At 33.3% G+C, this 16941-nt stretch overlaps 2 protein-coding genes and 3 long non-coding RNA genes across 12 annotated transcripts in view; 3 read left to right on the top strand and 2 right to left on the bottom strand.

Moving 5' to 3' along the window:
- Positions 1-98: 98 nt before the first annotated feature.
- On the top strand, positions 99-6364 carry LOC139778792 (uncharacterized). Of its 3 annotated transcripts, XM_071716901.1 has the most exons (10): positions 99-344; positions 752-1018; positions 1091-1164; positions 1259-1447; positions 1535-1846; positions 1959-2030; positions 2453-3037; positions 3325-3651; positions 3781-5874; positions 5982-6364. In XM_071716901.1, the coding sequence occupies exons 2-7, from the start codon at positions 757-759 to the stop codon at positions 2915-2917; spliced, it is 1374 nt and encodes a 457-aa protein (XP_071573002.1). In that variant the 5' UTR covers positions 99-344; positions 752-756; the 3' UTR covers positions 2918-3037; positions 3325-3651; positions 3781-5874; positions 5982-6364. The 3 variants fall into 3 exon arrangements, with proteins under 3 accessions (XP_071573002.1, XP_071573000.1, XP_071573001.1); XM_071716899.1 differs by having other exon boundaries at positions 752-1164; XM_071716900.1 differs by having other exon boundaries at positions 99-1164.
- Positions 6365-9853: 3489 nt separating this feature from the next.
- On the top strand, positions 9854-15704 carry LOC139778799 (uncharacterized). Of its 6 annotated transcripts, none has more exons than XR_011719691.1 (4): positions 9854-9871; positions 14383-14543; positions 14936-15065; positions 15149-15704. It is a non-coding gene; the product is annotated as an uncharacterized lncRNA (long non-coding RNA). The 6 variants fall into 6 exon arrangements; XR_011719688.1 differs by lacking the exon at positions 9854-9871 and adding an exon at positions 13794-13911; XR_011719689.1 differs by lacking the exon at positions 9854-9871 and adding an exon at positions 13973-13990.
- Positions 10081-12093, bottom strand: LOC139778801 (uncharacterized). Its single transcript, XR_011719693.1, has 2 exons — positions 10463-12093; positions 10081-10357 (listed from the first exon to the last, which is right to left on the bottom strand). It is a non-coding gene; the product is annotated as an uncharacterized lncRNA (long non-coding RNA).
- On the top strand, positions 12497-13525 carry LOC139778803 (uncharacterized). The gene is made up of 2 exons (XR_011719695.1): positions 12497-13214; positions 13320-13525. It is a non-coding gene; the product is annotated as an uncharacterized lncRNA (long non-coding RNA).
- Positions 15705-16503: 799 nt separating the features above from the next.
- The window catches only part of LOC139778798 (uncharacterized), a 184100-nt gene continuing 183662 nt past the window's right edge, over positions 16504-16941 (bottom strand). Inside the window, exon 8 of the mRNA XM_071716907.1 lies at positions 16504-16693. Within this exon, the coding sequence (XP_071573008.1) occupies positions 16619-16693 (75 nt within the window). The 3' untranslated portion in view covers positions 16504-16618. The remainder of the gene's footprint in view (positions 16694-16941) is intronic.

The following is a 16941-nucleotide window of genomic DNA, read 5'->3' as shown; positions in this document are numbered from 1 at the left end:
ATTATTACGACAAGGAACATCAAAAGCAGATTAACGACATGAGCGCACAATTGTTACAACAAATGCATAATTATTACGACAAGTACATCAGAAGCAGATTAACAGCACGTGCATTGAGCGACTTTAAAATGACGAGCGTTGCTAACCAGGGGGTGGACACTTCTATGTATAACCTCGGATCGTCGAATAGTTCCACTCAGTGCCACATAGGCTAGATGGCGCAAGCGTTATTACCAATACAATCAAAAGTAATCATGTAGATAAGCGCGTCACGTGATCACTAATACAGTGTCTGCGGTCAACAATATTATAAAATTCGTTAATTTGACTGTGGCCATCACCAGGTAATTATTTTATCCGAAATTATTTCTGAAGCGAGTTACTCATGGTCCTAACGTAAATAGCATAAATAACTATAATAATGTATAATACATTCTTAGCATCGGAGAAGCATCCGAAGGATAGTAGAATATTTTTTAGATGTCTTGTAAGATATATTTTAGACATTTACGCTATACGTAAAATATACCAATGTTTATAAATTTATCTTTGGTAATCACAGATAAATTTATAATCATTGGACTCACTTTGGCTTTCTTATAACCTATTTTATTTACTATATCTATCTTATATGCTATTGTTGTCTTACATAATTATTAATATCTCTTTTAAATAAATAATTTGCTATTTTGATAGTTGCCAACAGTTTGTTATCTTGTAAGTATTAAATACAAGCATTACATTATTTCAGTTATCATGAGACAAGCATGTATTGTGCCAGGTTGTGCTTCAAATGCACGAACCCCGGCACACATATTTCCAAAGAATGTTAATCAACGTTTGTTATGGTTAAAAAAATTAAAAATAGAAAACATAGAACATGTTATATGTCTTGCAAGGTGCAAACTACGTGTCTGCTATAAACATTTCTCTGATGACGATTACATTTATTCCGTCAATAGACGCAAATTAAAAGATAATGCTGTACCATGTCTCAACATACCAAGCAGAATCAAATGTATAGCAGCAAGTAATAATATTGATTCTCAGCAAGCCTTAATATCTGATTGCAACTTAGAATTTTGTCCAGATATTATTGCATTAGAACCATTGCAGTCAGCACATGCAAATCAAGACATTAGATATGCAACATACATACAAGAGGTAAAACACATTTTTTATTGTATATTCTTTCTTATTTTAATTTATTTATATTACTACATGAAGAACAATAAGTAAAGTTGCAATGTTATTATAGCATGACATGAACAGTAATAGAAGTAATGACGTAATGAACAGTAGTATAGAAGTAATGAACAGTAATGAAGTAGTAGAAGAAACAGTATTGTCTAATGACTCTAATGCAATAATGGAACATGTGCAACATACTGAAGGCGAAACGAGAGACAAAGTTACAAACTTTGCATATAAAAGACATGAAAGACAGGTACGAAAACAGTGAGATTTTTTATTTAATTTTTTAATCTTTTCTAATATCTTTTGGTATCAATATGTAAGAAGTATCATATTTTAGGATAAAGTGCTAGCTACCCCGAGTCGAAGACAACAAGAAAGTAATGTACGTTTGTTCAAACGAAGAACGTTACTACTAGATTGTAGAAGACAAGCTAATCTTACACCAAAGGCAGCCAAGTTGTATAAAATAGCAAGAAACCTCTTAAAAAGAAAAAGGTGCATGGAAGCACAAAATTCTAGTATGAGGAGGATTTTAAGAACAAGTAAACGTCTTCAGAGTACAAATTTTATTGAACAATACGAAGGACTTTCTAAAACACAAAGAATATTAATTCAGATGCAGTTACGGACTGCCCAACAGCCACCCCACGTGAGTTGAAATATAAGTAAAAGTATAATAATTTGAATAGATTATATAGATCATTATAATATTTAGATTATTGAAATCTTCTAATGGAGGAATAATTGTATTGATCCAACAGATCGAACAAGCACATTTATCAGTATGTGCAGAACGTGCTGATCAGCCGTTCAACACGGACTACATGTTTGTGGTAGGCTTATTTTTTTATTTTTTTTATGTGCATGCTATGGTATATAGACTTATTTTTATTTTACAATTTTTTTAACTATTTTTTACCAAGCTATTTTGTACACGTATATTTAATGTTTAAACGTTTAATGTATGGGGAACTATTAACTATTTTGTGCACGTACATAAGCTTTAAACGTTTAATGCATGGAGAGCTACTAATTATTGCGCTTAAACAGTTCACGATTAATTTTTATTATTTTTAAAGCCTTCATACGTAAGTATATGTTGTGGTTTCAAAAGTATAAAATATTTTTTTACATATAACTCCTTAATTATACAATGCAATATGAATGTACTTGTTTGCATGATGCACTAATAATGACTATCAATATTTAGTTTGAAATGCAAGTCCACAAACTGTTATAATAATGTTGTTTTTAGGCCAGACGATATACCGTGGATGAAAAGATCCTCGCCATATCTCTTTTGCAGCGTTCCCCTAAATGTTATTCATTGATACAAAACTTATATAATATGCCTAGCACGAAAACGTTGAAACGTCTACTACAGAAAGTTGTATTAAAGCCTGGCATATGCAAAATTATTATAAGATATTTACATCAGAAAACAAAAGAGATGCATAACAAGGACAGATATTGCCTTCTCACGTGGGACGAAATGGCTTTAACACCACACATACAATGTGATTCCAAAAATGATCTTATTACTGGCTTTGAAGACTGGGGGATGAGGAGAACTAATAAATTTGCAGATCACGCCCTAGTGTTCATGTTACGAGGCTTATACAGTGGCTGGAAAATGCCAATTTCATTTGGATATTGCGATAGCCAAACTAAAACACCTCAATTACTGCGTTGTATAAAGCAAATAATTATACTGCTGTAAACAAAACTGGGCTTGAAATTGTCGCCACTGTTTGCGATCAAGGATCCTCCAATGTGGCAGCAATCAATACATTGCTGAAAGACACTGCACGAAAATTGTGGAAACAGGGAACAGAACACCGTATGTATAGTTTAGTATTATGTATAGTTTTATAAGTATAAAATATTAGAAAGTAAGAAAATGTACTGGGGGTATTGAGTGTGTATCTTGAAAGGAGGTAAACATTATAAAAATTAACAGATTTATTACATTTCGACAAATAAAATCGTAGATACTCTAGTGATTTCTTCGCTTTTGTAATTGTCAACCTTGTTTCAAGATACACAATCGATCTTGTGAGCATTTTGGTGATGTTGTATGGCGATGCAAATATATGTATATATAAATATATATGTACATTGTTATAGGCCGTGCATTCGAAGTAGATGGTAAAGAAATTATACCATTTTTTGATCCTCCTCATCTAATTAAAGGTGCACGCAACAATTTGCTTAATAAAGATTTGGAAATTAATATTTCACGTACAAGTAAAAGCAGACAATTTGCTTCGTGGAAAACGATTGAATTAGCCTACAAAATTGATACCAATGTTAATAATTTCAATCGTATGTTGCCGAAAATTACGGAAGAACATGTGGTTCCTGACAAAATTAAAAAAATGAGAGTGAAAAATGCTTCACAAATATTTAGTAGCACCTTCTCAGCTTATATTGGGTTGTTTTCCCATATGCAAGGTAAACCTTTTTTATATATATAACTAAATACAATTAGTAATAAATGGAATTAGTAACAAATGGAAACATACCATCTTGCATAAAGAAATGCTTCTCAATTTATAATTAATACTTGACATACTTTTTCAGGGCATATTGATACGCAAATAAGGCCTTTAAGTATACCCAAAGAAGAAGCAGTTACAATGAGCAAGACACTACAGTTTTTTAATAATTTATTTGACTACGTAAACGGATACGCAACAAAGCCGGAAGCACCTTTGCGCTCAGTGGTAAAAGAGAATAGTGCTCATCACGAATTTTGGAAGGATGCCATACGGCATCTTAAGGCAATGAGATACGTACATCCTGTTTCGAAGAAACCATTGACAGGATCTTTATGTATACAAAATTGGATTAAAAGTATTAACGCTTTTCAAGATTTATGGACAGTATTGCAAGAAAAAGATTTTAAACAATTTAAGCCACGTTACGTCAACCAAGATCCTTTGGAAAATTTCTTTGGAAGTATACGCTCAACAGGTGGCAGGGATATTAATCCCACTTGTACCAACTTCTGTGGAGCATACAAAGTGCTACTTATTAATAATTTATCATCGCGACATTCAATCGGACGAAATTGCGAAAATATTTGTGATGGGCATTTGTTATTCTCTTTAAAAGATTTTATTTCTGAGGCACATGAAGATGACGCCAAGTTTGATGAGGTCGAAGAAGATGAATGCGCTCACATCGTTGAAAGTCCCTCAGAAGAAATAAATGAAAACAGATGTAACTTACAAGATAGAAATGTATATAATATATTAAAAAATAATTTGTTAGTAAAAGCATCATTCAAGCACTGTGCTGCATGTAGAGCTACTATAACAGACAGTGCATTCTTACAACAAATACTGAAAAGGGCAGAAACTTTGGTGAAGAAATATCCCATAGAGCACAAAATGTTTTTAAAATATTTTTTAAATATTTTTTAGGAAGATTAAAATAATTCACAAAAATATTTTTTGAATGTTTCTATGTCCGCCAGATCATGTCAGAAAAATATTTTCAAAAATATTTTTATAAGATTGCAAATAAATATATTTAATAATATTTGTAAAATTTTTTAGAAATATTACTTCAAAAAATAAAATATGTTTAACCCAATAAGTAATAATTGTGTTTCATGTTTGAAAGATTTTTTTAATATCTGTAAAGTATAGGTACATCTTTTTTTTAATATATTTGAAAAATATACATATCTATCTTGTGAATGTCATGATTTTGCTTCGCCAGAGACCTGCTTATATTAGCCCTCAACTGAAATTTACTTACGAGTTAGTCTTACCATTATGCGCCGCCTAGCAGCGTCGTTCCAAACTAGCACGGAAAGATGCGCTATCATGCATCTTTTAATTAAGACTAGCACCACAGACGCGCGCTTCGCGCGCGCTATTTAGCTTTAACATTATGCTATTACTATTACACTATTAATTTCTTGATACACACAACTGTCAAAATATACGATGACAGCTGCAAATGAAGTAAGCGCAGCGAGAAAACCAATCAGCATCGCGGAAAAGCGGCAACAATAAATTCGACTATCGACTTAACATGCCTTTTTTTAGAAAGGATATTTTATAATATTTCAAAAATATTTGAAAAAAGATTTTAGAACCAATAATAGATTTAAAATATTTTTAAATATTTTGGAACAAGATTATAAAACAATAAATATGTTGATTTAAATTAATATTTCAAAAATATATTTCAAATATTTAAGAAAATATTTCCTGGGTGATAAAGAAGAACATTTTTATAAATATTTTTAAAAGATTCTCAAAATATTCTTAAAAATGTTATCACAAAAGGTTTTTTAACTTTTTTAAAATATTCCTAAAACCATTTTAAAATATTTCTTGCAATATTTTTATAGAAATATTCAAAAATATTTTTTGAAAACATTTTACCAGATTTTGCTTTAAGTCTAAAATTAAAAGTATTATTGAACATGAAATGGAGAAACAGTTCGATTTCACTTTTATAAAATGTCAGCAACATGATGCACAACTGAGACATGCAATATTGTCTACTATTATTACTATACCTGCCTTAAAAAATTTTGTACAGCAGTAAATAGATGTCTTAATGGCAAATATACATTTACAACGAAAAATCCTGTTCTCATATCCGCCCAAATGAAGTATCGATCAAGGATTAAAAAAAGACGTGAACAAAAATCAGGTATAATAACATATATAACATGTACATACTAATGTGCACACACAACTATATTTTTCACATTATAATTTATAATATTTATCATCTCATGCACAAATGTTCATTTGCAGTACAACAAAATGGAGATGCAGTACAGAAATAAAAATACTTTTTGCCAGAACAATTACAAATCAGAAATAAAGTACGATTTCGAACAAGGTAACGCACGGATTCCAAGTCACGGATTGGAGAACAGAACAAAAGCTGAATTCAGAAACGGCCGGATTAAGTGTATATTATATTAATGGATTATTATATATAATATGGAGCGTGTTTGTAATAGCCAAACCGGTGCTTACGTGTTAGGTAACAATTAAGATTCGTATATGTAGACGTTGCGCATATGACTTTACATATCGTACATTTAAAATTATTATACTCTTGCTAAACTTCACAACTCTAATTTTATTTTAATAAAATACTGTAAATATATATTTACATGTTTATAAAAATATTTGCAGTCCTTTATTTACAGATATAACTATTGAAACAAAAAACAGAGAATTTTTCTTAACTATTGAAATATATTAATTATTTTGCCACGATTAAAAGTTATGTAGTTTTATAGTTTTCATCAAATAAAGTCAAAAATGTGTTTGCAAAGTAAAATTCTCATAGTTTCTTGCTTCAATAATTATTTTTGTCCTTTATTTTTAAATAGAAAGTATAGAGCACTGGTGGCTACAGCTATACATATATATATGTATATCTCGATATATATATCGCGGTAGAATCGATATATGTCGCATCAATTTTAGTTCCGGACGTATTCTGCATAGCCCAGATGGCAGCACAACGATCCGAGAAAAATATATACTGAGTGTCCACCCCCTGTTGCTAACTGCCGCGAAAAACGCGGGAAACATTTTCACGCATGTCTCGCATGTACCACGTGGTTCAAGTGTGTTCTAAAATTTACTGTTAAGCTATATCCACACAAACTTGCATAAGTCCATAAACATAAGCATAAGAGAATTGATTGGTCCATATGCATGTGCATAAGGAAATAGACCAATCCGTTTCTTTATGCATATGGTTATGCACCTATGCAAGTTTGTCTGGATAGATCTTTAGTATTGAAAATTTATACTTTATGCCACAATATTATAGGCCGGTATTCATAGTCGGATCTTATATTTAAAACCGTCTTAACTACAATCTTAAGATGTAATGAACCAATCACAGAGCTGTATTAGCGTCTTAAGACATTACTTAAGACGGTCTTAAAATAAGAATCGACTATGAATACCGGCCTTAGTATCAGCAGTACTGAAGTGTATTTGAACCATATATTGATTCGTAGATGCCTTCCAGCTAGCAACACAAGTCGACAATATATACAAGAGTTATTCTTTGTTTAATACCAAACAAGGCCTACAAAATATATCGTAACCGTATGACCGTAAGAAAATTGACCAATCACAGTCCATTATTCTTTGACCGCAACAAGAATAATCGACTGTGGTCAATTTTCTTATTCCCCGTCTACAATAGATGCTTTAAGCCCTAAGCCGTAAGAAATTGACCAATCACAGTCTCCTCAAATTCGACTGTGATTGATCAATTTCTTAAGGCTTACGGCTTAAAACACCTATTGTAGACAGGGACTTAAGGGCTCCACACACGAATTGCCGTGGCAGTAACAGGTTAGGTTACGTCAGTAATCGGGCAACGCGATTGGTCGAAACCTTACTGTTACTGTTACGGAAATGTAGCTCGTAAGCACACATATGTTCCGCGTGTATATGAGCCGGCTTATGGCCGCCATATTGGCTGCATGCCCGTTCCCAATAGATTTTCAGTACTGGCACTGAATATCGGAACGCAGCCTACTATGTTTTGGTTTATGTCGGTATGACAGGTTTCATAACCTGAATTGTCGTCAACTTCAACGATTTAATATTTCGCGGGGCAGAACAACGCTTTTTTCTGCCAGATTCTTTCGTTCTGCGCAAAAACGCGTCAAATGAGCCTAATTTGATTAAAAATGGAGCTGAGGTATACCTAAACTGAATAATTTCCGTATCAAATTCGTATCAAATCTCGGGTTATCCCGGTGTAAACCGAGATTTGATACGGATTTGATACGGTTATAGTACTTGGTACGCGTATCAAACGGTCTGATGTAAAGTAGGCCATAGTCGATTCTTATTTCAAGACCGTCTTAAGTAATGTCTTAAGACGCTAATACGGCTCTGTGATTGGCCTATAGCATCTTAAGATTGTACTTAAGACGGTCTTAAATATAACATCTGACTATACCGAGCATTGTGTCATAAACTTTACAGTTCCTAATAGCGTTTTCTACTGGGAAAACTAGTGCAACACTGGTGCACACTAAGGCCCGTATTCATAGTCAAGTCTCAAGTCAACACATAAGACAATCTTGATCAAGTCAGTCTAAAGGGCCTCGCACACAAAATTGCATAGGCTGCATATCCATAGCATAAGACCGCTAAACCAATGAGCATCTAGCATAAAGTCGCCATATTGATTTACATAAGATGCTCATTGGTCCAGCGGTCTTATGCTATGCTTATGCAGCCTATGCAATTTTGTGTACGATGGCCTTAAAGCGGGAAGCACACACTTCTGCACAACGCATAATGCATAAGCATAAGAAAATTGATTGGTCCATACACATGTGCATAAGGAAATAGACCAATGACTGCTGTTACACGGCGCCGTTAATCGGGTTTAATAACATCGGTAGTACTTAGACTAGCCAATCACACTCATTCTTTAGAAGAAGGGAATAGCTGTGATTTGCCAGCCTAAGAACTACCGATGTTATTAAACCCGATTAAGGGCGGCGTGTAACAGCGGTCATTCAGTTTTCTTATGCTTACAAATTATGCGTTATGCAAAAGTCTGTGTTCCCCGCTTTATTCAATCCAAACCGTCCTAAGATACGGCTTTATGCCCGTATCAGACTACAGATTGGGATTGAGATTGGATTGAAATTTGACCAATCAGAGCAAAGTTTACTAAACTTGAGATCAATTTTCTCTATTCTGATTAATTAAATTTCAATCCAATCTCAATCCCAATCCGTAGTCTGATACGGACTTTAAAGATGATCTGGATTGAATAAAACTGACTTGAACAAGATTGTCTTATGTGTTGACTTGAGACTCGACTATGGCCTAGTTTACACCAATCACTTGATACGCGTATTAAATAGTAAATAACTAGTAAATTAGTTTGATTATTGGCTGATCAGCTCAAATATACTATTTGATACGCGTATCAAAAGATCGGTGTAAACTAGGCCTATGAATACGGGCCTTAGTGTGAACCAGTGGTCTAGTTTCCACCGAAGTCGTTAATTCGCGCCTAGTGCGGCGTAGAACCAAATTTAAGTCGATGGAAACGTGACTAACGAGGCGCAGTCAGTCACGTTTCCATCGACTTAAATTTGGTTCTACGCCGCACTAGGAGCGAATTAACGACTTCGGTGGAAACTAGACCAGTGTTGCACTAGTTTTCCCAGTAGAAAACGCTATAAGAGTTTTAATACCGTCCGCCATCGTTCTTCAATCCGCAATTGGCGGATTAAAGAACCAATAAAAAATCGTCGAGGTGTCCAAACTCTTATTATAGGAACTCTACTATTTATCTATCTCATAGCGAATTCGGGCGCTTGCACCAGTGCACACTGAGTGCGCACTAAGGCTTGTTCTTAATCAATTGTTATATTTACAGATCATCTTAAATACTTCTTAGTCTATAAAATGATTTGTACAGTCGTTCACGGAAAGGTTGCAACACTTTTTTTTTTGATGATTTTTGGAACGCGCAGAAATTTTGAGATCGCGATCCACCATCTCTGTATACACGTAGTGAACGGTTATGATAGCTGTCAAAGTGAGCTATACAAGGTGGAGGGTGGAGGTTCACGAAATGTATCTTGTGCGCCGCGGAAAATCTTAAGATATCAACTGGATACTGTAATATCGGGGTTAGTATAAAAGAATAAGCTAAATAGACCATTTTATTTTATAAATTAATTTTTATTTTCAAGACATGTGTAACATTAAAAATTAATGTAATATAAACATATTAATATAATTATTTATAATAATTATATTAATTATTATAATAATTATATTAATTATTATAATAATTATATTAATTATATTAATTATTTATAATAATTATATTAATATATTGTGTTATATGTTATGTTAATTTTAATTACATAATTAATTACATAATTAATAACATTAAAATTACAATAATTAATAACATATTAATTTTAATACATAATATTAATACATAATTAATATAACAGTAAAATTAACCGGTGTCTGGATTAATGTTCGGCAAGCAGAGGACATCAGTCGATTGAAGAAGCTGCCGTGGAAGACGTGGATGCTGAGACTGCGAAACCACATCAATGCTTCAAAGCCAATCCTTCTCGTCAAATAACGATGAAGTAATCTTTCTAAAAAATTACAATTATAAAAATTAATTACTTGCAAATTCTGTTTTAGTACAAAATCATTATTTTATTATAATTATATTAAGTTGAGGAGATAGATTTACTTACATAAAATTGCCAGATCGCTGATTACTATTGACTGTTCAGTAAGAACAGATCAATCGCAATCTGTTGTCCGCTGCAATCCAGAGCGAATCTCTTGTAGAAATTCGTTGTGGGATTAAGATGTGCATGTCTTTGTTCACTCTAGTACTGGGATCTTCTCTCGGCTGCAGGGCCCCTGGACCGATATTAGGCAGGCATGTTTGGAAAACGGCGATACGCCCTCGGGTGGTAGAGAGGAGTTTGTGAACAGCTTGACGACCGGCACCAAGGGCGTTGTTATTATTAAGAGTGCCACAGAACTTGATGGGCAGCTAGGCGAGAAGGTCGCGGAATCGGCAGGCCCATAGATATTTCAGATGACTTTTGCCTTGTGCCGTGTTCATTCAAGATTTTCATTCCTTCATTCGTTCATTTATTAACGAGAGTTGTTCACGTTAAAATCATTCAATGTCAAACATATTATTCATTTATTCATACATCATCTTGGTGAAAAAACTTCTCATATTTTCTCAGAAATTTTGCAAGAATTGGAACTTATAAAAAATTCTGAAGAAGTATATGATATTTCTCAGATACTTTCAGAAATAATTGAAGATTTTTAGAATATTTCAATATCCGTATATATGAAAATTTCTGATAAATTGCACAGATTTTCTCATATTTATTCAAGTTTCTACAAGGATATATTAGCGAAAAATATTTTATTCTTATTTTGTCTGAGTTTTTCAATTTGTATAAAAAATCTGAAAATTTCTAAGTATTCTAAAAAAATCTAAAAATGTTTATAGAAATTTTGATTAATAATGTGAAAAATTTTGATATTTTTTCACCAAGGCATCCATGGAAAGTATTAATACCGTGTGACACTTCCATGATTCTCTATTACTGCATTTAATCTTTGGGGCATAGATAAATTTTAAAATAATTCAGGCCTTGCGCGAAAACCTTCCCATACGTTGAGAACATGTTGCGCTAATGCCTCGCGTCTACGTGGAAATTGGGGATTCCATATTTTCTGAGTAGCTTGTTCCTCTCGTTTTTCATAATGTTACACGCTCAGATTCATCCGACGAAAATACCTTCTCATTCGAGAAAATGGTATTTGTCCATTCATGCTCCCATGCCAAATGCTGCAAGGCAAAAGCCATCCGTTGTTCTTTGTGGCGTTCAATTAATTGTTTATATGGAGCCAGTTTATATCGATTATATCTCTGTTCCCGCTCTCTGCGCCGCACGGTTTGCGCTATCGCATATTAGGAGCCTATCTCATAATAGGGGACTTTCCTCTACATTGCAAAGAAGTACGGTATACAAATTAGTGCGACAATTTAAAATAGACGGCCATATAAATTCTCGGCCAATAACAAGGCGTCCACGATGCACTACCGTCGAGGAAGATCAACAACTTTTAAATTTAGTTCAGAAGACCGGATTCCGCTCAGCGGCGCAGCAAACGGTAGCGGAAGTTGGTTTGAATTGTTGCGCGCTAACCGTGCGACGCAGATGGCGGGAACAGAGATACAATCGATATAAACCGGCTCAATATAAACAATTAACCGAACGCCACAAAGAACAACGGATGGCTTTTACCTTGCAGCATTTGGCATGGGAATATGAATGGACAAATACCATTTTCTCGAATGAGAAGGTATTTTCGACGGATGAATCTGAGCCTTTAACATTATGGAAAACGAGAGGAACAAGCTACTCAGAAAATATGGAATCCTCAATTTCCACGTAGACGCGAGGAATTGGCGCAACATGTTCTCAACGTATGGGAAGGTTTCCGCGCAAGGCCTGAGTTATTCTGAAATTTAGTTGCATCTATGCCCCAAAGATTAAATGCAGTAATAGAGAATCATGTCACACGGTATTAATACTATGTGATCTTCCATGGATGTCCTGGTGAAAAAATATCAAAATTTTTCACATTATTAATCAGAATTTCTATAAAATTATCAGATTTTTTTTTTGAATACTCAGAGAAATTTTCAGATTTTTTATACGAATTGAAAAACTCAGACAAAATAAGAATAAAATATTTTTCGCAAATATATCCTTGTAGAAATCTGAATAAATATGAGAAAATCTGTGCAATTTATCAGAAATTTTCACATATACGGATATTGAAATATTCTATAAATCTTCATCTAATTAATTCTGAAAGTATCTGAGAAATATCATATACCTCTTCAGAATTTTTCATAAGTCCCAATTCTTGCAAAATTTCTGAGAAAATATGAGAGATTTTCTGAGAAATTTTTTCACCAAGGTGATGTATGAATAAATGAATGATATGTTTGACATTGAATGATTGTAACGTGAACTCTCGTTAATGAATGGAATGAATAAACGAATGAAGGAATAAATCTTGAATGAACACGGCACAAGGTAAAAATCATCCGAAATATCTTTGGGCCTGCCGATTCCGCAACCTTCTCGCCTAGCTGCCTATCAAGTTGTGTGGCACTCTTGATGATAACAACGCCCTTGGTGCCGGTCTTCAAGCTGCTCACAAACTCCTCTCCACCACCCGAGGACGTATCGCCGTTTTCGAAACATCCCTGCCTAATATCGGTCCAGGGGCCCTGCAGCCGAGAGAAGATCCCAGTACTAGAGTGAACAAAGACGTGCACATCTTAATCCCACAACGAATTTCTACAAGAGATTCGTTCTGGATTGCAGCGGACAACAGATTGCGATTGATCTGTTCTTACCGAACAATCAATAGTAATCAGCGATCTGGCAATTTTATGTAAGTAAATCTATCTTCTCAACTTAATATAATTATAATAAAATGATGATTTTGTACTAAAACTGAATTTGCAAGTAATTAATTTTTATAATTGTAATTTTTTAGAAAGATTACTTCATCGTTATTTGACGAGAAGGATTGGCTTTGAAGCGGTGATGTGACTTCGCGGTCTCAGCATCCACGTCTTCCACGGCAGCTTCTTCGATCGACTGATGTCCTCTGCTTGCCGAACATTAATCCAGACACCGGTTAATTTTACTGTTATATTAATTATGTATTAATAATATGTATTAAAATTAATATGTTATTAATTAATTTTAATGTTATTAATTATGTAATTAATTATGTAATTAAAATTAATATAACATATAACACAATATATTAATATAATTATTATAAATAATTAATATATTGTTAATATAATTATTATAATAATTAATATAATTATTATAAATAATTATATTAATATGTTTATATTACATTAATTTTTAATGTTACACATGTCTTAAAAATAAAAATTAATTTATAAAATAAAATTGTCTATTTAGCTTATTCTTTTATACTAACCCCGATATTACAGTATCCAGTTGATATCTTAAGATTTTCCGCGGCGCACAAGATACATTTCGTGAACCTCCACCTTGTATAGTTCACTTTGACAGCTATCATAACCGTTCACTACGTGTATACAGAGATGGTGAATCGCGATCTCAAAATTACTGCGCGTTCCAAAAATCATCAAAAAAAAAAGTGTTGCAACCTTTCCGTGAACGACTGTACAGCATCCGTATAGATATTACAGATTGTTTTATTGGCTAAAAAGTTTTTAAATGTGTATTTAAGCGACTTTAAATATAAGAATAGATTATAAACAAGCCTTAGTGCGCACTCAGTGTGCACTAGTGCAAGCGCCCGAATTCGCTATCATCAGGCTCGTTTTCTGCCTACAGGCGTAGTATCGCACTATCGCAATGCCCACTCTATGTCTGTCTATAGACTATGTTTACACGGCACCGTTAATCGGGTTTTATAACATCGGTAGTTGTCAGGAAGACCAATCGTAATCATTCTTCAGAAGAATGGAATAGCTGTGATTGACCGGCCTAAGAACTACCGATGTTATAAAACCCGATTAACGGTGCCGTGTAAACGTAGTCTATTATGTCAGTGGTGCAGCAATAGAAAACCAACCTATAAGTTCGGTCGTGCTTCTCTTATTAAAACACGTACAGAGTTGATAGTTGTAGCTAAATGTGTGCAGAATAGGGCTTCTGAGGAACTGATTATCTTATCGGATATCGGATTGACGTGTTTTTGACGCCGGACGTGGTGAGAATCTTCCATTAGGCTAATATTTCATATGTCGTACGGTATATATAGTAGTCTCCGCACAAGTTCGTCGGGGTTATTAACACGTTACGTTACGTTATATAAGTTCCCACCATATACTTTGATCCGTACGTAACAATAAAAGCGTGTTACGTTTAACATATTTCTTTTGTGCGTTGACCGAAATCCAAGTTTACGTACAAATGTAAGTATACGGTCAGAACTTATCGTAACGTATGTACCGTGTTACGGATGTTCTTATGTGGAGGCTCTGATTTGCTACGACAAAACGTCATAAGAATTTGTAAACATTACTGCTTTGAACATGTGTTATTCTTTATCTATTGCTGTTGTAGTTGCAATTCTCACTCTTGTATTATTTAATTTGCTAGTGTTTCAGAAAACTGCTGTTTCTGTCGTCCAGTTTGCTTCTGTCGTTTACTTTGCCTCTGTCGTTTACTTTGCCCCTGTCGTTTTTGCTATTGTTGTTTTGCCTACAAATATGTCGTGCTATAATTTCCGGTAAGATTTTTAAATATTTTACAGTTATGCGAGTTTAGTTATCTATTGTCACATCGCTCAACACACAATGCTTTTTGTTTCAGAAAATCTGTCATTGAAGATTGTGCTAATTTCAAAAATAATTGTTGCTTTGATCCAAATTGCGGTTTTCTTCACACATATAAATATTGTTATAAATACCAGAATACTACATGCAGCGACAACGCATGTCCATTCTTACATTGTACCAGCGTGGAACAGCTTCGGTACGAGACAACTGGAAAAGAAACCGAGCAGCTGAAGAGGGAAGTTGGACGAACGCTACAAAGCTCAAGCATATGTGGCAAATTTAAAAATGGTGATTGCACACTACCAAAATGCAACTTACGACATGTTAAATATGATGTAGCACCTTTAAAGTGTACAATATGCACAGACATAATAAATGTCGAATATTTGGGTGCAGGAGATTGTGGGCATATTTTTTGCGCCAATTGTGCAGTGCGCTGCTTAATAAATGACAGCGATGAAAACTTTGTCAAAACAAGATGTCCAATATGTAGGAAAATAGTCCCGTACAAGAAATTATCGTAATATTTGTACCTTTAATATTTTGATTAATATTTCACTTTATTTCAAATAAAAATTGTTTATTTTTGATTCAACGTTGTAATGCATTCCCTCCTTTACTTTTTCTTCCTGTTTATTATTGTCTTCTATTACTTTCAAAAAGTAGCAGTTTCTCTATTGTTTTGTAATTTTCGAATATTTTATTCTCTGGTTATACGTTTAACTTTATATTACAGAAATAAAACATTTGTAAATATTAAATAATAAACAGAACTGCTTCTCACAGTACTTTAACGGAAATACAAAAAAGTCGGTACTGTTGGTAATACATTGATCTCTCTCAATTGCTATATGCAAATATTAATCAGATTAAAAAAATTGTTGAAGTACAATTAGAATTTAAGTATATACTACAAAAATAAAGAGAATATATATTACACTTCATAATATATTTAACCAATATTTCCTACATTTGCTTTAATATTTATTATTTCAACTAGCTACAGCTATAATTATTCCATAATGCCGTCTTAAGGTCGATTCAGACACAGCCGTGCCGTACCCGTACCGTATCACGGACAGAAACATTAGACAAGGATTCCTATTGTCTCCATCCTTGTCTAATGTGTCTCCAGCCTTGTCTAATGTTAACGATACGGATACGGTACGGGTACGGCACGGCTGTGTCTGAATCGACCCTTATACTTACTTACTCTCCTACACTTTAACCGTTGTATTTGGAAAATGTCTACCATATACTTTTTATCTGTTGAAAGAATAATAAACCATGACATTGATGTGACATGAATAGAAACAAAAAAATGCATTGCAAAAAAATAAATTGTACAAATTGAAATAACTAGAACTGTACGCAAAGAGAATTGAGATATCCTGAGTTATTTCTTCAATACATTGTCCTTTTTTTAACACTAATTTTATTTAAAAAAATACATGTTTACTTATGTTAACAAAATAAACATTACATAAAAAAATATATTTGTATATCATAAACTCTTGTAATTATTAAGTAACTGCAACTTTTCTTTCCTCTGTAGCCTCCATTGCTTGATCTGCTTAATCTGCAAACAATATGTTTCATCCTCATTATAAATATATATTAATAAAATATGAATAATATATTTATTAATAAGTTATATAATTAATTAATAATAATACTTCTATTTTTTTTAAGTATACTAAAGATAAAATATATAAATTCGTTACTTTCCAATAACCCTTTTTCTTTTTGCTGATTCTATTTTGTGGAATATTATATTATATTATATATATAATATATGTTTGTATATATATATATATATATATATAT

This window comes from Temnothorax nylanderi, unplaced genomic scaffold (genome assembly GCF_030848795.1).
Source record: "Temnothorax nylanderi isolate EJ_2023f unplaced genomic scaffold, tnyl_v1.0 TNYL_tig0196_pilon, whole genome shotgun sequence".
Lineage (NCBI taxonomy): Eukaryota > Metazoa > Arthropoda > Insecta > Hymenoptera > Formicidae > Temnothorax > Temnothorax nylanderi.
The sequence above is the reverse complement of the archived record's forward strand: the minus strand, read 5'-3'. Positions and strand labels throughout refer to the sequence as shown.